The following is a 21,509-nucleotide window of genomic DNA, read 5'->3' on the forward strand; positions in this document are numbered from 1 at the left end:
TCTACTGGCCAAACTAAAAATAATGTCTCTATTTAATGATTAACAATATTTTGGGATAGAAAGAACATTGATACTTTGTTGTGACATCTTACTGGGGGTGTTCTGCATGTATACCTATGGCAGACTGTTCAGCAGTTACCATGGTGTCACAATGTACACATTAAATAAATTAAATGGATTTAAACCGGGGATTTTCTGGAGTCTGTGATCAATACGAATGTTTATGGGCCCAATTAGGAGGTGATTTTCAGCTAAGAAAAGTGAGAGTGACTAACTGATTGGCTAATCCTAGTTAGTGTGTGACTAATGTTATTTGTTTAACAACACAAATCAGCTCACATGTTGTGGCTCCAGCTGTCAGTTCTTTCTGGTCAGATTGGGTTAAAATAAAACCTAAATTAAAGTCTCACAAAACCTCAGACAGAGCAGTTCTTAAGTTAGCAATATACCCTGAAGGAATCTTGATGACACCAGCTGCAAAGTATCAATCTGTACTAAGGTTTAAGATGTACATGGCTAAAAATGTAATCAATTAGAGGCACTACCAAATGTGTAGACAAAAAGTATAAAGCATCTATCAAAAATGTATACTTTGCAGTAACATCATGCTGGGGGGAAGGGGGGTGGTCACAGTTACAACGGTGAAAAAATGCACACAATAACAAAAACTCCCAACCAGCCATGGTTTTTGCCTAGTTAACAGAAGTAGAACCTCTTCCTATTAATTTATATTAGAGGGGTGCCCATGAGAGGCGCTGTGCCCCAGGCCCCCAGTTTTCTGTCGACAGCATGAAAAGAACCATCATTTTGAGCTAAACTAATGAGGTTTACATTATAGAATACATTTGGTACGTAGTTTGTATTCTTACCATGAGGCCGGCCGTGGAGACGCTAAAAAGCAAACAGAGAAGAAAACACCACAAGCTCCGCCTCCTGGGATACCTCTGACCAATCGAAGAGCTGCAAAATAAAAACATTTCAAACATTAGAAGACATGAGTACGACTAAACACATCTATCATACAAATTAATATGAGATAAAGAAAGAAACACTCACACTTTCCTGCAGTGTGGGCATCGGGCCAGTGTCCGGTCTGTGAACTCTGTCCACTGAAACACAACACAAAACTGTGATAACACTGGGATTAGGTTCATTATGTCTTCTGTAAACATAGTAGCAGCAGCAGGGCTGAAACAAGGGATGGGCAAAATGACAATACCAAAATGAATTGCGTTTCTGTGTCTTGGTGACTTGGCTCATGTTTTGCACTCTGAGTTCTTCACATTATCAGTCTGGGATGGCTCTTGCTGAAAGCAAGGTGGAACATCATGAAAATTATTTGAATCTGATTAGCTGAAGCATAACAACAGCAGAACACACCAAAAAATAAAACTTTAGATACAGCTAGTTGAGAGAAAAACAGACAACTCTTCTGTCCACAAATGCTCAAAGTGCTTCCCTTCTGCATGTTTTTCACAAATTAAAAGGTCCTTTTTGATGTAAAATAGGCTGAAGTACATCTGTCGGTGTCGTCATGTTTGTTTTGGTTTGTTTGGGCACTTCATTTTTCACTCAGCCCAAACCCGAGTGCTGCTCTGTGATTGGTCCGCCAACAACGTCAGGCCCAATCACACCAGTGGGCGCCAAGATAGATTCACAAATAAGACTCACAAATATCAGGAAAATCTATCTTGCAGGGTTAGTATTTTGGTGCCAGGCAGTTTGCTCTTGTGCTCAGAGCCAGTTATGTTAAAATCATTGTTCAGCCTTTATCCTGCTCTGAGTGAGTGACAGGGGGATTTAACCAATCACAGTGAAGTGTGGTCCAAAGCAAATAGTTTTAATTGTTTGAAAATTACACAGTGACTGGACAGTTTAATCTGCCTTGCCACTTTCCACTGAAGAGGCTGTTTACCAGCACTTCTCTGTACTAATAATTTTGCACCAGATCATTATAATTTCGAAAGCTTTTGCCAGCGCCACACACCATGCCCACTTTAGCTGATTAATTGATACACAGAGAGTCTTTAGTCAACCAAGATTTTTTTGTTGAGTTGAGTTTGGAAAATATCTTAACACTTTTCTGGGAAATACACTGTAATAAAATCATTAAAAACCCCAAACCAAAACTCTATTGGATCTGGATGTAAAATTGGTATTTCACCATTGTTCACTGTTGAGCTCCATAGGCACAGACCAGTCTTCATCAGCCTATCTTAAACATTGGGCTGTCAGTCTGGTCGCTCCTCAGACTGTAATTAGGACCTCCTCTCAGTCTGAGCTGTCAATCAAACTCTTCAGGTATCAGCGGAGAGGTGGAGGTGACGGATGATTGGCTCACTGCCCAAAACACGGCGCTCCTCTCCAACATGGGCTTTTCCATTTTAGGGTACACGTCTATTCAAATCTGTTCAAATCTGTTCAAATCTGTTCATTAGTTTCTCGGAGCTGTAAAGCAACAAGAACGGCTGCAATTAGAGGGAAAATCATGACTAGCTGACTATTACTTTTTATTTAAAGATTTTTTGAAGTATTTTAGCAACATTTATTTAGAGAGATATCGTATAAGCAGCTCCTGAGGTCAAAATAAGTCTGCTGTGTACTTGTCTGCATCTAATTAGAAATAATTTTATTGTCCAAAAATCAGGAAGTGCACATTAGCATGGTAGATGTTAAAAGCCCTAGTTTATGAATGTTGTGAAAAGTACTTATAAACTCATTGTGGTGAGTAATTAGAATTCTCTGAATGCATAGGTGAGATTGCAATCGTAATTTGAGAGAATGCAATTAGCAAATGGCAAAGGCTGCAATTTCTGAAGTACCGTAATTTCCTCCATAAACAACAAAATCTCCTGTCGTATTCTGCGTAAAAACTTCTAACCCTGCAGTTTCCATCTGTAAAAACATGTTCTGAAATGTGATTCTTGTATTAGTTTGTCAATTCAGATTCTTGTCTTTTTGTCAATTCTTCAGGATGTTATTGTTACATCCCTAGTTGGCAGTGAAAAGAGACTACAGTATATTATGAAGTGCTTCCATATCTTCACACACTGTGTCCAGCTGTTTGACTGTTTTCCGCACTAGATTCTCCTCCTCTTCACACAGACACGTACACGAGCCCCAGAGGAAAGGCGTATCGATCCAAACCAATAACTCTGCATTTACTTTGCCTGGTCGGGTCTCCACTTCACTGCAGCCGATAAAACTACTAATAAACCAGGCAGCAGGAGCAGAGAAGAAAATGTCAGCTTTAACACTGCACTTTTACATAGAAAAAATACACCCAAATAACACTGGAACTTTGAGATATTGGCCACGTAATGAAAAAGTGACCATAGCACTTTTTGTTGCAGCAATATACAAAAATCTGTAAAGCTCAGAGTTATGAACATAGACTGTGTAAAGTGGAGTCAGGGAGTGTGACAGAACCCATAGTGCTCCGTTCCAGTCAAATTAAGCTCATCAAAGCTGCAGTTATAGGAGCGAATTTGAAGCAGAGTTCCATATTTACAATTCTTACTGAGTATCGTTGCAACCACAGAGCCAATCAGGAGCGAGGCTATTAAAAATAACAGCCCGTCTTGCTGGCACAGCGATTTTGGCTAAGCAACGCTGTCAATCCAACCTGTTGCTATCGTTAGTGGGAGTGACCTCTGGGAAAGAAAGCACCTGGTTTGTCTGTTATAAAGGTTCATATCTTGATTTATGAACAAAATAGAGAAAGAAAAACCCCAGCATCATGTAGAGTGGGTTAATATGGACATTTTAAGACGAAAATGAAGAGGCTCACAGCAGCAAAACAGAGAGAGGGGTGGTGGTCTTTCAATACGATAAGAAGAAGCGCACCCATTTTCACTATTTGGAGCACCGCGGGTTGGCAGGTTAATTATGTCAATTTATATATACACAGTCTAGTATGATCAAGTACCACAATGTATTCCTTTGATTTTAGGAAAGTAACTGTAGTAGTACTGGTTAAGCTTGTATTTGTGATAATAAAAGTGCAGTATGCGTTTACATTTAAGAGGTGCATTGTGTAGCTTTTCTGATGGAGGGTCCATCAAAAGTTTTTCTCCATGGAGGTGTAGCTTTTTTTGGAATATTTTTAGCTTCATGGAGACCAAACCAGACCAAGTTACAGGTCAGATCTGTAGAGAGGCAACCCCGTTCACAGTCAGAATGCCTGTTTTTCTCAATATCGTCGGTCTGCGGAACATAAATGGGCGTTTCTTCGTCTAAACGGGGAACGCCTCCAACCACTGTCAACATCCGGTCTAACATAAATGTCAAAGTAAGACTTGTTTGTATTGAAGTAAGAGTTGTACATTGACATTAGCATTGAACGTCGCGTAGTAAGGGTTAGGGTTAGTGTAGAACTATGGCTACGTGGCCTATCAACAGCTAACTTCAAGGCTCATGCTGTGCTATCATTAACTAACTTGTTAACTTGGTTCTTTAGACTTTTACTGAGAAAAAGCGAAAAAGCGGAAAAGTGCAAACTCTTTCCGATTGGTTGATTACATGCTACAGGAATGTCCATTAAGGAGTTTCTGTGGCACGTCTGGAACGCCCACACTGCAGACCGACACTCCTCATTTTTGTAGGTGTTTTTGAGTTATAAAACCACCTGTAATTGAATACATGTAAGGTAGAGCTGTTTAATGTCATACTGTGGAACCTTACAGACAAAGCAATAGCATTTCCATGGAGACAAGCCTCCCCACCGGAAAAGTTACACATTGCTAGGATATCCAAGGTGAACCGTACCAGGAAGGTGTTGCTGCAGTGTCCACAGGAGACTCTGGCCCCGGCCGGCTGAGGTTCTGGACTGGCTGGACCTGGGTGCACTGGGCCCAGGTTTATTATCCTCTTACTGAAAACACACAGAGAAACACAAAGACGTCCATTGAGAGAGGATTCAAATACAGACAGGAAATAAGCACCACAAGAAAATCTTAGGTTTAACACTTAGCCATAGAGTTTGCATGTTGTTCTTCGTGTGTTTTGGGGTCTTTCCTCTGGTTTCCCCCATTAACCCAAAACATGCACAACAGGTCAAATCCTCCAGCTAAGACAGTCCTGACTAAGACTAGCTCAAGATCTGGAGATGAGTCCCACTGCTCCTGACAGATTTAACCCAGACACATGGAAAGAGAGGTCAAATGCAGAGACACATTTTACTATAGACAATAAACTAGTGTTGTCATAATACTAAAATTTTGATAGTCAGGAACATGCTTGAAACAGATTTCGATACCACAGTAAAACAATGTATGGTCTTTATATTGCATGTGGTCTTATTTTAGTTCTGATACAGCTTAAGACCATTCTAAAACTGTACAAGAACGGTCAAAGATTGTCCTATTTGGATAATTTTTTAAGCATTCATACTTGCTCAAATGCATATCGAGTTTCAATAGTTTTGGTCTATTTTTAAGGGCCCATACTCATTTCTTTTCCATGCATTTCAGCAAAATGTGTCTTGTCCTGGTACAGAAATAAGTCCACTATGTGCTGTCAGTGAAAAATTATAAAACAATGTATTGTATTTTCAGGAAGTGTGTGTCAGCAGGCTAGTTGTTTGCTCTACCACTGTCTATGGTCTCTAAACCCTAAACTTGCTTTGTGTGTGTGCCTATAAACCTTTTCACATTACTTTTTTATTTCAAGATGAATTACAATTTGATTAATGTGAACCCTCCATATGGCAGACACCTACTCATATCCATCTTCACTGTAAGTTAAACCTGTTCATCAAGACAAAGACTCAGTTCATGTGGACATTATTTTAAACCCAGAGGTGCGTTAAACAGGCGACTGGATTCTGCTGACTCAGTTTGACAGAGTTTGTGTGAAAACCTCATTAAGAGCTCACATCCTGCTCCTCTGCTCCAGGGCCCCGGCTGCCAATCTCTCACACTCACATTATAACACAAGTGTCTGAATGCATTTCATAACAGAGCGGTGTGGGGCCTGCCTCTGTGTCTGTGTCTGCTACACGACAGAACACTGGGGTTAGAGATGGACACACACTCAAGGACCAACTGTTTTTATATGAATGAATTATATCAAGCATTTCCAAAGTTATACCTCACAGATTTTGAGAACTGAGCAGGTCATCTCTCACCAGTCTGAATCCCCAGCTCTTACACGTATTTAATTACAGGTGGTGTTATAGCTCAAAAATACCAAGAAAAACAGGCATTCTGACTGTGAACGGGGTCGCCTCTCCACAGATCTGACCTGTAACTTGTTCTGGTTTGGTCTCCATGAAGATAGAAAGGTTTAATGCCATACTGTGAAACATTCCAGACAAAGCAATAACATCTCCATGGAGAAAAGCATTTGACGGACCCTCCACCAGAAATGTTACACAATGCATCATTAAATAATTGTTAATTGTAGCTCTATTAATCGAGTTATTATTCTTCACGATTTCGCGAAAGGCCTTTAAAATTATATTTTTACTCGATTTGATCCAGACAGAGTGAAACTCATGGAGCATACTTATAAACTAAAGAATGTTTTTAGTGTGTTTATATTTACACATTTCCTGAGTCATTTTGACGTAACTCCTGCTTTGTGAGTCATAGAACTTCAGACATGTTTTGTAGCCGTGGAGTGAATAAATAAATCAGTGTGCTGCTTTGAGGGGCTGTCGAACATGCAAAACAAATAATAAATAACTAGTATTAGAAAAAACTATAGAGGATAATTAGTTTCATCAGATTTTGAATTTTAAATGCTGTTGAATTTCTCCCTTTGAATATTTTAACTCTGGAAAAAAAATGTTTGAATTATTTTTATTCTGAATTTTAGCTGCTGAAATTTTAAATGTACATTTTCAGTGTCTGTTTGACTGCTGAATTTGAGGGCTTGAATATATTTGTGCTGAATATTTAAAAGGTGAATTTAAAAAAAATTGAAATATATTGAAAATGTATACTTGCAACTATACGACAATGCTACTAAAATTCAGAATAAAAATAATAAAAAAATAATTCAATATTTTCAGATTTAAAAAAATTCTAAACGAGAACTTCAGCAGTATTTAAAATTCAAAATCTGTTGGAACAAATTATCTTCCATAAAAACTACATGGACTATAATCCTTTTCTCTGCCTCAACAGCCAGGACAAAGATATGAACCGTATTCTAAAATCTGAAAATACCATCATCAGAAGATTATTTGAGGAAAAAGCTGTAAAACTGCTCTCACAGTTTTCCAATAAAGATTGTACTGGCTATGGTCACATTCCTCTATAGCAATTCAAAGGAGCTGTACCTGATTTTTACTTTCTTAAAAACGTGAAAAACAGAACTAGTTCATTTTAAACGGTTTGCAGTGGTCTAAAGTTCTTCCGAGCGTCCTCATTATTCACTACAATGAGTTAAGAAGCACTTTTCACAACTCTCACAGACCAGAGTGGAGCTTTGCCGTCACGATAAAGATAACAATAAGCAGCATGCTAATTTGAGTAAGAGAACTTCTAACAGTATAGTGCTTTCAGTTAGCATCATACCTCCAGAGAAAGTTGATGACAGCTGCAAAGTATCAATAGAAAATACACAGCTTTGGCTCTGTCTCTACATTGCCTTTAATCTGCACAGTTTCTATTAAATTAAACAGACTTAGACATCTTCACCTTGCACCCAAATCCCACCTTAAGGCACAGGAACAGTCAATTACAGTCAGCTTTTCATGGCCAGATTTTATTGATGTTTAATTTTAAATGCATTTTGTGCCTGTGTGGTGAATCTAGCAGTTGTAGCAGTTGTAGCAGTGTTAGCGGTGTTAGCGGTAGCACGGTTTGTGCCCGGGGCATAAACAGACCTGTATCTCTGGCTCAAGTACAAGAGCTGTGTTCAGATGAGCTGCCAAAATCCACGACCATGGCATCCTGCGCTTCCAGATAAAATATAAAAATGATCTGGCAAAGACTGTCCCGCTGTGAGGTGTGAATGAGTCTAAAAGTGTAATTAAAATTGTCCTTTATTAATACCTGTTCATTGTATCAGATCAAACCTGGGCAAAGAAAATCCACCAGTGACATTTCAGATAAGACTGTTTTGTAATTCTATTATATTTTAGAAACGAATCATCTTTTAAAGGAATTAGGGTTGTCAAAAGTATAGAAAATTAGATGGTACCTGATCGATACCAAAAAGTCCCACTGACAGGACAAAGCAGAACCTTTCCTGGATGTCTTTATAATGATCTTGAGCTGTATCAGAACAAGTATAAGAGCACACAGACTTGTATACGTCCATGGACCACTATGGAATCTATCTGGACCACTGAGGGACGACAGAGATATAAGGACACATGGGAATAGAAATGAAAGTACTACCGTACTACCTCTGTTGTCTAAATGTGAATGTTTTTATTATCATTGTGGTACCAAAATCTGTACTACGTTAAGTTATAAAGAAAGAATAATGCATGTTTTTGAGCAATAAAAGCGCCTGTATTTGAAAAACAATGCAAGATAGATAACTTTAATGTCATACTGTGGAACATTACAGGCAAATCACTAACAATAACTAGTTACAGTGTGTAAGATATAGTAAAATAAGCCAGGTTACAGGTCAGATCTGTGGTGAAGTGAGACCGCTTAGTAGTGAGAATGCATGGTTTTTGAGCAATAAAAGCCCCTGCAATTGAAAAACAAAATGGAAGATAGATCAGTTTAATGTCACACCATGGAACACTCCAGGTAAAGCAACAACATCTCCGTAGAGACAAGTAGAAATGTTACATAATGCCTCTTAAAGTTAGTTAAACTTAAGAGTGTGCAAAATTATCAAAGCATCGATATATCGCCAAGAGCAATTTTTGGTATATTTTACTTAATTATTTTGTTATAGTGTTAGTTTTGTTGCTTGTTCAGAGGAAGGAAACTTGTTTATGCGACACATTTGACATTTTCACTGTTTTGATGATTAAAATGTTTCATATGAACTTTGCACAAGAAGTGGTTTAACAAAGACTTTTAGTATCATAGCCATGATTTAGCCTTTATTTTTACTGAACCATATTGAATCGATTTGAAATCAAACCAAAAGTATACTGTATCGAGATATGTATCGTATCGTGGCCTATGTATCGAGGCATGTATCATATCGGCAATTTCTGAATGATACCAAGCTCTAGTTAAAAATTTTTTTTTTCTCCACGTATTTGAGAAAAATGTGTAAAAATATATTGTATAAATAGCTCTAGATGTCCAAATATGTCCACTGTGTACTGTCTGCATCTAATTGTAAATATTTTATTGTCCAATAATCAGAGATTGAGAGCAGATTAGCATGCTAGTAGTTGATGGTTAAAGTCAGTTCTAGTCTGCGAGAATTGTGAAAAGTGCTTATAAACTCACTGTGGTGAATAATGAGGATGCTCTGAATGCATAAGTTAAGTGAGGAATAACCACTGCGAACTGTTTAAAACTACATTCTGTTTTTCACAGGCCCTATTTCCCCTTCCTCCCTCCCTCTCTGTCCCTCCCTCCTTCCTCTTGTTTTTGAGCAGAGTAGCAGAGTCCACAGAGAGATCAGGACTTCCACAGATTTCTACAGAGACTTTAGTAACACTGGAAACACTAATTAACATCTTTATCTCAGGGCCACAACATGATAAAGGTAGAAACATGTAATTAGTAGAACACTTGAATTCATTAAAGAGGGGTATTTTACTTCTACGAGGTAACAACTGCTAACACAAAACATATTTAGTTACCTTTTATTGCTTTGAAAATGCTCAATTCAACAAAAATAACATATGAACATGTTTTTAATGCTCTGAGTCTTCCCTCCCTTTGCTCTCTGCACCAAGTCACGCCCCATTCAGAGATATATCATAACGTCAGCATGCGTTTTTGATGAGGGAATTAACATTATAACATGGCAGAATGCTCCGAAAGTTGATTTTGCATATTACCTCTCTCTATATATTTTTAGCTAATTTTACAAGAAGGAAAACTAAAATGTGGACCTTATTTTAGTTAACTTTTTGAAGGAATATAATAATATTTATGGCAATTAATAAATATAACATGATAATATCCAATAAAGAAAAAAATATAATACAACAGGGGCACGTTATAGTCACATATTTGTTATTAAAGGTGAAAAGCAATAACAGTAACCCTCCACCTGTCACAGTTTCATAGTGCACCTTTAAGTTACCTGCTTTTTGTCGTGACACTTTTTAACATTAAACTTTTTTATACAGTGTCTCACCAGTAGAGGGTGTAGAAATGTTTGTACCTTTATGGTTGTGGACAGTTTTGAATTTTAAACAGTTGTTGACAGTCTCGCCTGGATGGTCGTAACCAGTTTTACTCTTTTAATGTGAAATAGTTTTCTCTCGCCATTAGGGCTGAGGACAGTTTTACGTTTTAATATTAAATAGAGTTATACAGTCTGCAGCCTGTAGAGTTGTGGACTGTTTTAATAGAATACATTTTGATAATAAAGAGTTGTAAACAGTGTCTCACCACTAGGGAGCAAATATAATATTAAATGTGGTGTCCCACCAGTATGGTCGTGTTGGTATGTTTTAATATTAAATAGTTTTCTCTCACCAGTTGGGGGGTGGACATTTATAATACTAAATACAGTCTCTCACTCTTTCTTAATAGTGTATATTAAATTAAACACCGTTATACAGTCTGTCACCAGTAGGGGGCATGGGCATTTATAATATTAAATAGTTTTAGCTCACCAGTATGGTCGTGGACAGGCAATTCTTTGGGAGGTCACTTTGCAGATGAGCAGACAGTTACAGGGACAGCGCACGTACTTCTTTCCGGCTGGAGCATTTTTAATGGGCTGAGAACACAAGAGCAAAGAGTCAGAACAGTCACAAATACAAGCGTAAGGAGAACAGTCACGGCTGAGAATCACAAGGCACAGACACTGGGAACAGAAAAGGCAAGATCTATAAATGGACGCACGTGAAGTACAGATCCAGAGTGGTGTAGTGTTGTTAAGATGAAAACATGTGCACGCATTATTTGAGCATAATTCAGGCTCGTTAAAGGGCCCACATAACACTGTTTTCTGATCTCTATTCTAAAGTCATTTCCTCATCACATACAGACCTGGAGTTGTGTTTTGTTTTATTTACACATGTTTAACACGAAAACCCTGCAGATTCAGGCTTAGTTCTTCGCTCAAATAGAAAGCACTCTGTCCCACCTTGTGATGTCATACAGTAATAAAGGAAGTGCTCCACTGTGTTTTTAATCTCCATACACCTTCACTTGAATCATTTGGATAATATCAGCCCTGGAATTGTCAATCTCTACAGAACAAAAGGTAAAAGGAGACGTTAACTTGAAAACTACCACTTCATGACATAACAAGATAGAACAGAGCATTTTAAGCTGTGATGTGCTGTGCTCAAATATGTGTGAATAAAACACAACTCCAGGTATGTTTTTGAGAAGGTAACAACATTATAACATCTGTCAATAGTTGTTTTTTAAAGATTTATAAGAACTAATGAAATATATTTGCTTATTTCGAAATTTCAGAAAACTTTGGTCCCATAAAAGACAATATAAATTAGTCAAATTGTCAATAATATACTCAAGTCATTTTAAATTCAAGTCTTGTTTTTGAATGAGACTGAAAATAAGATAATTATTCTTGACAGACAGGGGCAGAGTGGAGCTGAGGAGAGACGCAGAGGAGACGTCAACAAAGTCCTTAAATGTTGTCAACTCAAGAGACAACATCATTTGGATCTTTGAAATCTTAAAGAGGAGCATAAATCAAACTCTATGACTGAAGATTAAAAACAAAAGGAGTCAGCAGGAAAAACATGAGAGAAACCAGGAAGTGTGTGAGCAGTGACCAGGAAGTAGAAGGGGCTGGTGTTGTCAGAGTGAGTCTCAATTCTGTTTCTTCTCTTCCTTCTTCTTGATTCCTCTCCTTGATCCTCCACTTTCAGCTGTCAATAAAATGTGTCATATTAAGTGGTGTCCCAAAGAAAAACATGGAATGAAGGAGTTTATATCCTCTCTCCTCCCTGTGTCTCCTCTGTGGTGGGACTTCCTCACCCATTTCCTGCAGAATCGAGGAGAAGAATCAAGGAGAAAGAAACGAGGAAAGAGAAACGAGACGCAGCCATTGTGAGATAGTTGGCTCTGGAGGTGATAAAAAAAACATGAAGTGATCTAGCTGAAGATTTGGGAGTGAATCATGGGCTTAATTTCTCTTTTTCTGTATAAATACACAGTTACAGTACTTTTATGTTTGCATCATTTTTGCATCAACTTCTGTGCAGTTTTTGAGTGCAGTTTGGGTCATGGTCAGATCCCCGGTACTGAAAGGTTTTAAAGGTCCTATATTACACAAAATGAACTCTTGTGGGCTCTCTTATAAGGTATGTTATAATGTTGTTATATCATAAAAACAGATCTGGAGTTGTGTTTTGTTTCATTCACACGTTTGAGTAATCCTTTATTATTAGTCTGTCTACATCTGTCTCTGTCGACCTTGTGATGTCATGAAGCAGGAGTTTTCAAATTAACAGCTCCTTTTATCTTTTGTTCTGTAGAGATTGACAATTCTAGGACTGAAATTATCCAAATGATTCTCGTGAAGGTGTATTGACTTAAAAAGCAAGGTCGGGCCCAGTTAGTACTTGGATGGGAGACCGCTGGGAGAATCAGGTGCAACAGGGGGGTGCCAGTCGCAAATACTGTCATTGTGTATTTAGGCAAGACACTTCACCTACATTGCCTAGTATGAAAATGGTGTGCACGTAAGTGATGGTGGTGGTTAGAGGGACCGACGGCGCCGATTGGCAGCCACACTTCCGAGAGTCTTTCCCAGGGCAAATGTGGCTAAAAAAGTAGCTTACCATCACTGAGTGTGGAGTGAATTAATAATGATCTGTAAAGTGTCTTTGAGTGTCCAGAAAAGCATTATATATAAAATGGATTTATTATTATTATAATAATAATAATTATTATTATTATTAGTAGTAGTAGTAGTAGTGGTGTAACGATATCTAAGTCTCACGATACGATATCGTCACGGTATGAACCTTACGGTACAATATTTATTGCGATATCGTGGGGAAGCTCACGATATGGTGGGAGCTCTAAGCTCACGATTAGAGATGTAAAAATATCCAAATCTCTAGATGAGATATTTTCACAGTATACATCTCATGGTACAATATTTATTGCGATATTTTGTGGAGCTTACAAAACTGTTAATATGATACTTTTTCATCTTAAAATGCCTTGACAAGACTTAATCCAAAAAACTAAAACTTAAAAGTGCTTAGAACTGTTATTTCTTCTTGTAGTCTGCACTGAAATGGAGCAAAGGATCATGGTCTATGTAGTTCCCGTTGCCTTTTTTTTTTTTAAGCTATTGCTGCACTATAACTCTTAATTTAAGCAAAGAGACTTGTGATTCGATATATTGTGATGGTCCACGATATTATTGTGAGAAATTTGACAATAATACATCACAAAATTTCTGTTACTGCTACATCCCTAAGTAGTAGTATTGTATTATTATTATTATTATTATTATTATTATTATTATTATTATTATTAAAAACACAATGGGGCACTTTCTGTGTTACCGCATGACATCACAAGGTGGAACATGTTTTCAGTTTGAGAGAAGGATTTGTGTGTTAAACATTTGTGAATGAAACAAAACACAACTGTATGTTTGTGATGAGGAAACTACATTATAACCCGGATCAGAAAATAGAGTAATATGGGCCATTTAAAGACCTTTTCTCACTGTCTTTTCTCACAACTTGACCCTCTCTCTTTTATATTTTCTCTCGCTCTCTCAGTCCCTCTGTTCTGTTCTTTCCAATCTCTACCCTGTTCCTCTAACCTGATCAGACAGAGCGCTGGGAGCATCCTGCTGTTTTATCAATTGTCCATTACCTCCCCTCCCAACACCTCTGCACAGCCATACCCATCAGACTGGAGCCTACACAATACAGGAGACCACCGCATAGTGAAAACAATTACACAGCCACCAGTCACTCTTAATTAGGACGATTTGTCACAATAAAAGTCTGTAATGGTCATTTATGTGAACACGTGTAAGATCTTTCACGGTGGAGCAAATTAGTCTCAACACATTGTAATTTACGCAGATAGAGACGATCATGGCTTGTTTTTGCTGTGAGTCAGTGGATATAGTTATATGAGTCCACTGAAAAATATTGAAGTGTGAATATTCTGACAAATATTGTGATTGTAATTAAACTGACTCATATTTTGTTTAATATTTTGTTAACACCGGAGTATTAAAATTTGAGAGAAGACTGAAATCTGAACTTTAAACTAATACAAGAATCCCATGTATTTCAGAACATGTTTGTAGAGGTCTAAGCTATAGGGTTAGCAGCTTTTACATAGAGTAAAACCCCATGCACACACAGGGAGTTTTAGCTGCATTATTTTCATAGTAATAATGAATATAATACAGTTAGGCCAATTTAATATCCCAAAGACGAATGGTGAATGAAGCCAGCAGCTTAGTGGCTGAGTGGTTGAGACTGTTGCATCACAACACAGAGGTCCAACGTTCAAGTTCTGGGCCTTTCAATCAGGATTATATTTTAGAAATGTGCTAAAATCATGACTGTAAATGCTTTGTTCAATTTTAACTTTTTCCCCACGCTACATAGACGCAATAACAACGACTGAAAAATACAACCTAATAACATTTTCAATAAGTTAATTATGTTAGAGGAGACATTGTGCAAAACTGACTTTTTAGAGTTTTAGAGTTTTAGTTTCCCTTCTCATTTACTCTATTCAATTTGTATTTAGTGCAGGCATGTCCAAACTATGGCACAGGGACCAAATGTGGCCCTCAGACCAATTTTTTGTGGCCGTCAGGCTTTCAAGTGAATTGGCTCATATTTCCCTAAGTATCGCTTTTTAAGGCAAGTTTATACAAATCATCAGACATGGATGAAGGTACGGTGTCTCATTCTAATCTGCAATAAATTCACATATTTTAATTCTCTGTAATAACCACCAGTCTATGGCCCTCAATTGACCCTCTGCTTTGTCTGTGTATAGAATTGGACACTCCTGATTTAGAACATGTTTGAGTAATTTTTATTCTCCTATTATCCAATTAGTCTGCTGCCCCCTGTCTGTCCCCATCTCTCTGATGCCCCGTGCCTGTTCCCCTCTCTCTGATGCCCCGTGCCTGTTCCCCTTGCCCCTGCGCTCACCGTCGCCTCATTGCAGACGCCGCACTTGACCACGTGCTGGTGGATCTTTCCTTCCACAGAGATGAGGTTCTGACAGACTCTGCAGCTGATGACCGGAGCAGAGCCGCTCTCTGGAGATGTGAGGGGAGAGTACGGAGGAGGGTCCTCCCCCAAGAGGACAGAGGGCGCTGTGGGGCTGGGGAACGGTGGGAAACCTGAGGAGAGATACAGAGTCATAGACTGTATGAAAACGTGGAGTGTGATGGCACCCATACCGTTTAGCACCACTCAAATAAAGCCAGCAATACTAGTGGTTACAGGTGCAAATTTGGAGCCAGACTTTATATTAGGAATAGGATTTTTTTGTTGACTGAAAAAATTGTGGAAAAAAAACAAAACAGAAAAACCACCAGGATCATGCAGAGTGGATTAATACGAACATTTAAAACCAAAATGACGAGGCTCACAGCAGCAGATATAGAGAGAGGGACTACAATATTCTAATGCAAGTCAACGGGAGCCAGGGTCAGTAGGAGCCGCAAGAGCCCACGTAAGCTGCCGGCTAGCGCATTACCTATGTCCATTTATATATACAGTCTATGTACAGAGTTAAAGGCTTTCAGGTTTAACTTTTTTTACTGTTAGTTATAAATACTAATGTCACAGTAAGAAAATGTTACAGATGATACAGTAGCTCCATGGTCAAAGTTTTGGTCCATAGTTTAGTAAGTGTGTGTAAATAAAAATATATCTAATTTGTGACTTCCCATTAGAAGTTTGTGGTCTATAAAACATCCAGAACTGTGTACTGAAAAGTAAGTTGTGTAAACTCTCAGCATTTTATTTTAAAATGCTTTTGCAAAGGTTAAATAACAAACTTTTTTTTTTCAATTTAACAATATTTATGATCGAGCCAAGGATGTAAAACCACCTTTTAAATTTATTTATTTTTATTGAATTGAACTGGATAAATGTAAGGTAGAGCTGTTTAATGTCATACTGTGGAACATTCCAGGTAGAGCGATAGCATATCCATAGAAAGTGTACCCTCCACCACCATGATTTCTCGTACAAGAAATACAACATTCAAGGATTAGTCATAATAGGTTTAACTGGACCATGTCTTTATCAGTGGACCCAGAGAAGTAGTAGTAGTAGTTGTCTTAGAAGTAATAGTAGTAAATAACAGTATTAGTAGTCACAGTAGCAGCATTAGTGATGGCGTCAGAAGTTACACAAGGAGCTGAAATAGTCTGAATTCCCGTGACAGTGACGTGTTATGTCACGATTAACAGGATAATCAGATCTGGTCTCGAGTTTCACTGAAAGAGGCTTTAGAAACAGCTGGAATGTGGAGGTGAAATAAACACGGGTTTAACTGGTGCTGTGTGTGGGACAGAATATGCAGAAAATACAGGGTAAACTGTATATAGGAGATTAATGGTTATAAATACACATAGTAGAGTAAGTTATTCCAAACAGTCAGTGGGGCACTGTATCAAAAACGTATAGGACTAGGTTTATGAAGATAAGGGCTGGGTATCATTAAGAAATTGCAGATACGATACATAAGCCACGATACAATACATATCTTGATACAGTGCACTTTTGGTTCGATACAATATATTTCAAATCATTTTGATGCAGTTCAACATAAAATAAAGGCTAAATCGTTGCTGTGATATTAAAAGTCTTTGTTAAACCACTTCTTATGCAAAGATCATATGAAACATGCCCATTTTAATAATCAAAACTGTGAAAATGTCAAATGTGTTGCTTAAATGAGTTTCCTTCCTCTAAACAAGCAACAAAACTGTAACTGTAACAAAATTATTTCGTAAAGATACCAAAAAATACACTTGGCAACATATTGACACTCAATACTGTATTTTGATATTTTTGCACATCCCTAATGGAGATAGTGTTGTCTTGATAATAGAGAATATCATGTAAAAAATAAGCTAAAATAATAAATGTGGTAAAAGTGACAAAAGAATTATAGTGAAAGTAAAACTAACAAATAAATAGAAAAGTTCATAGCTTCAAAAACAGTGCGTTAGCATCTGCAATATTTAGGCATTTTGAATTCATGAGTTTCAGCTTTCTTATATTTTCTTATATATTACATTTTGAGGACTTTTTTCCTCCATTCAAAAGTTGTTTATTACTATGGCGATACAGATTTTCATTAACTTTTATTTTACATTTGACATATTTTTTAAAGTGTCTGTCAATGAGAGTGAATGACGAAGTGAAATAATAATGCAACAAAATCTAAAATGAATTTGAATATAGCTATTGTTATATTTACAGAAGCAAAAAACTGTTATGCTATCTATAACAGTCTGTGCATATTCATTCTCCGTTGTCCCTTCAGAACTCACCACTGTGATGTACCAGCTGTGCTGCTCACTCTGTCCTCCCAACATCAATTTCACTGATTATTATTTATCTTTAAATGCATACATCTCAGTTATCCTGAATACTTCAAACAGTATTTAATTCCATTCAGATCCTCTTACAGTATATGACACACAGATCAGATATTTTTTTTGTCCTAATAGTCAAACTGGAAAACACTCATTTGAATATAAGGCTCCCTTTGATTCGTGAATTAACTTCTGTCCCTTCATTTAAAAATGCTTTGGTTCAATAGTCATCACCAATGTAATTGTTTTTGATCATCTTGTGGAATTTTGTTGTTCATCTTGTTGTATTTTGTGATATTTTGAACTCTGTCTTAGTTTTTGTTCATATTTGATATATTCTGTGTCTTATCAGTCATGTGTGAGTGAGTGTGTGTTTATGTTGTGTTTTTTGTTGTTGTATTTTGTTGTTTTGTTTTTTCTATGTTTATTTGAATGTATGAAGACTACTGTCTGCCCTACTGTATCTGTCTTCTGTTAGGCTGTGACTATGAGGACTCCCTTGAAAACGAGATGGCGAGATATCTCAAGGGGCTTATCCTCCAAACAAATACATTAAAATTTTAAAAGTCATATGAGATAAAAACAAAAACAAAAAAACAAAAACAACAACAACTAAAGTTAACCATATAAGGACGAGGTCTGCTCCTTTTCTATGTGAGAGTGGTAATACTAAAATGCAACAAAGACAGTTCCCAAACAGACAACCAACAACGCTGTTTTCAGTCTCTTATGATTCATTTATTGTGACTACTATGTCCCGCCCCCTCTGTGCTGTGATTGGTCTGCGCTACCTGACAGATGGTCCCACAATGGCGCGATCAAACGTCAATCAAGTCAGGTGTTTTTGGACGCTTGCTACAAAGACGTGCAATTTTAACCCCGAATTTCCACAATTTCATGTATTTAACACTTTAAAAATGCATATACAACACGTTTCGTTTTGCAAAATAAATAAGCATTACGAGATTACAAAATCTGTCTTAAATTTAGAGTGAAAAAATAGTCATTTGCCGGGTAGGCTGCAAGTTGCTAACAGGCTAAATGCTAACATAAGATATTAAAATCACGCAGGCTGTTTATTTATGTTTTCTTTAATAATATTTTAACATAACATAAATAATATATTATATGCGAATAGATTTAATCAGATATTTTAACTGGAAGTTGATAAAAAGTGTGTGTATCAGGTCGGGAGCTAACTGAGAATGCTAACATGCAATGCTATAGGATGCTAGGCTAACAGAGTCGGGGCGGATGAGAGAGCGCAGAGGTCCGCGGATGGGTTACTCACTTTGGGGTTTGTTTGGGCCGCCGTCACCTTCGCTTCCGCCACCGAGAGCTCCATCCCCGAGGTCTGACAGGAGCGGCGACCTCTCTCCGTCCGCCATACCGAGAGACAGAGCCGGAGCCGGGCGTGGGAGGGAGGAGAAGGACCGAGAGACAGACCGAGGATGGAGGTGGGAGTGCGGGCTGGAGGAGAGGGCTGTGTCGGAAATGCGGGCGTCATGTGATGGGCACGTCTCCTCCTGCGGGAGAGGGGAGAAGAGAGAAGAGAGTGAGGAGAGAGGGAGGAGAGGGGAAGAGGTGAGGAGAGAGGAGAAGAGAGTCAGGCGAAAGAGGGAGAGGGGAGAAAAGAGTGAAGAATGAGGAAAGAGAGGAGAAGAGAGTGAGGAGAGAGGAAGGAGAGGGTGAGAGGAGAGAAGAGAGTGAGGAATGAGGAAGGAGAGGAGAGAGGGGAGAAGAGAGTGAGGAGTGAGGAAGGAGAGGGGAGAAGAGAGTGAGGAGAGAGGAAGGAGAGGGGAGAAGAGAGTGAGGATAGAGGAAGGAGAGGGGAGAATAGAGTGAGGAGTTGGAAAGGAGAAGGGAGAAGAGAGTGAGGAGTTGGAAAGGAGAGGGGAGAGGAAAGTGAGGAGAGAGTAAGGAGAGAGAGAGAGAAGAGAGGAAGGAGAGGGGAGAAGAGAGAGGAGAAAGGAGAAGAGAGGGGAGAGGGGAAGGAGAGAGGAGAAGAGAGTGAGGAGAGAGGGAGAGAAGAGAAGAGAGTGAGGAGAGAGGAAGCAGAGGGGAAGAGAGGGGGAGAGGAAAGAAGAGAATGAGGAGAGAGGAAGTAGAGTGGTAGAGGGGAGAAGAGAGTGAGGAGAGAGGAAGGAGAGGGGGAGAGGGAAGAAGAGAGGGGAGAAGAGGGGAAGGAGAGGGGGAGAAGAGAGTGAGGAGAGAGGAAGGAGAGGGGAGAAGAGAGAGGAAGGAGAGGGGAGGAGGGGAAAAGAGTAAGGAGAGCGGAAGGAGAGGGGAGCAGGGGAAAAGAGAGTGAGGAGAGAGGAAGGGGAGAAGAGAGTGAGGAGAGAGGAAGGAGAGAGGGAGAGGAGAGAAGAGAGTGAGGAGAGAGGAAGCAGAGGGGAAGAGAGAGGAAAGAGAGGGGGAGAGGAAAGAAGAGAATGAGGAGAGAGGAAAGAGGGGGGAGAGGAAAGAAGAGAATGATGAGAGAGGAAGTAGAGTGGTAGAGGGGAGAAGAGAGTGAGGAGAGAGGAAGGAGAGGGGGAGAGGGAAGAAAGAGGAAGGAGAGGGGAGAAGAGGGTGAAGAAAGAAGAAGCAGAGGGGAGAAGAGAGTGGGGAGAGCGGAAAGAGAGGTGGTGAGGAGAGAAAGGAGAGTCATGGGGAAATAGGAGAGAGGGAGGACAGGAGGGGGTACCAGAAGGGGAAGTCAGGGGAAAGAGGGAAGAAGGAGGAGAGGGAGGAGGGGTGGCTCAGGGAGAATAGGAGGGCAGAGGGAGGAGAGGAGGGAGTCAGGGGGAATAGGGGAGAGGGAAGAGGGAAGAGAGAGGAGAGGAGAGGGATGAGAGGAGAGGTGGAGTCGGGGAATAGGGAAGAGGGGAGGAGGAGAAGGGGGGACTGGAGGTGTGGCGCTCATGGGAAAATACTGCTGCTTAGTCACCAGAGGAGAGAGGATGGGGATGATGTTGATTACCACAAATAATTTCAAATACAATTCTGAGGATAGAAAATTTTACTTTTTCCATTATTTGTTATAGATAAGTAGGACATTTCTATGCTGGAAATATAAAATGGTTACTTATTTTTTGTTATAGAGACTTAAAACCAATAGTATTTAGATCTGATATCAGTTAGTTGTTGAAAATGCATTATAGTTTATTTTATTTTCGCCTCCAGTCGCCTCAGTGCTCAAGTATAGATGGGTTTATGACTTTTTACTAGGAGCAGAGTATCAGTCATTTGTACAAACTCTTTAAGTTCAGAAAACATTTTGTATATTCATAAAAAGTCAACCAGATAATTAATTTCATCCAAGAAAAAAACTGTGGAAAAACCAAAGCCAAGGAAATGACCTTGAGTAGTCTGTGAGAGGGTTTATGTAAAACCAATGTGTTATGATGCAGCCATAACACACAAAATACTAAAACAAATTACTAGAGCCCGACCGATATATCGGTTGGCCGATATTATCGGCTGATATGGGCAACTTTGGGCATATCGGCTATATGCTTGCTGATAGGGGCCGATATTTCACGTGGGCATGTTATACCTCGTTATAAATCTTAGACTCTCTACATTCTGTTCATTTAATCCAATTTACAGACAGATAAATGTCCTAATATGCGGCTCCACATCAGTATTTGTCTGTGTGCGTCCGTATTGTCCCTGAACACACCACAGAGTCGCGTCACTCACGTGTGTTTGTTTACACCTGCAGACACAGATCCAAACACTGAGATTATATTCTTTTTACGGACAATCGGTTTGAGTCTGGATTAAAAGGACATTTATTAGTGCAGATTTGTGATGTGAGGAGGAGCCTGTGTGAGCGGTGAGTGTTGGAAATATGTCGACTCTGAAGCTAGTTTTTGTCA

General features: G+C 38.9%; 1 protein-coding gene across 1 annotated transcript in view; it reads right to left on the bottom strand.

Annotated features, from left to right (window-relative positions):
- The window catches only part of pip4p1a (phosphatidylinositol-4,5-bisphosphate 4-phosphatase 1a), a 36,408-nt gene extending 17,136 nt beyond the window's left edge, over positions 1-19,272 (bottom strand). The window contains exons 1-6 of the mRNA XM_020941239.2: positions 18,938-19,272; positions 15,239-15,432; positions 10,724-10,830; positions 4,768-4,873; positions 1,057-1,109; positions 870-960 (exon numbers count right to left, since the gene is read on the bottom strand). Coding sequence (XP_020796898.1) covers positions 870-960; positions 1,057-1,109; positions 4,768-4,873; positions 10,724-10,830; positions 15,239-15,432; positions 18,938-19,034 — 648 coding nt within the window. The 5' untranslated portion in view covers positions 19,035-19,272. The remainder of the gene's footprint in view (positions 1-869; positions 961-1,056; positions 1,110-4,767; positions 4,874-10,723; positions 10,831-15,238; positions 15,433-18,937) is intronic.
- Between the last annotated feature and the right edge of the window lie 2,237 nt (positions 19,273-21,509).

Source organism: Boleophthalmus pectinirostris, unplaced genomic scaffold (assembly GCF_026225935.1).
Source record: "Boleophthalmus pectinirostris isolate CB_2022bp ecotype Guang Dong unplaced genomic scaffold, ASM2622593v1 HiC_scaffold_16, whole genome shotgun sequence".
NCBI classification, from domain to species: Eukaryota; Metazoa; Chordata; class Actinopteri; order Gobiiformes; family Gobiidae; genus Boleophthalmus; species Boleophthalmus pectinirostris.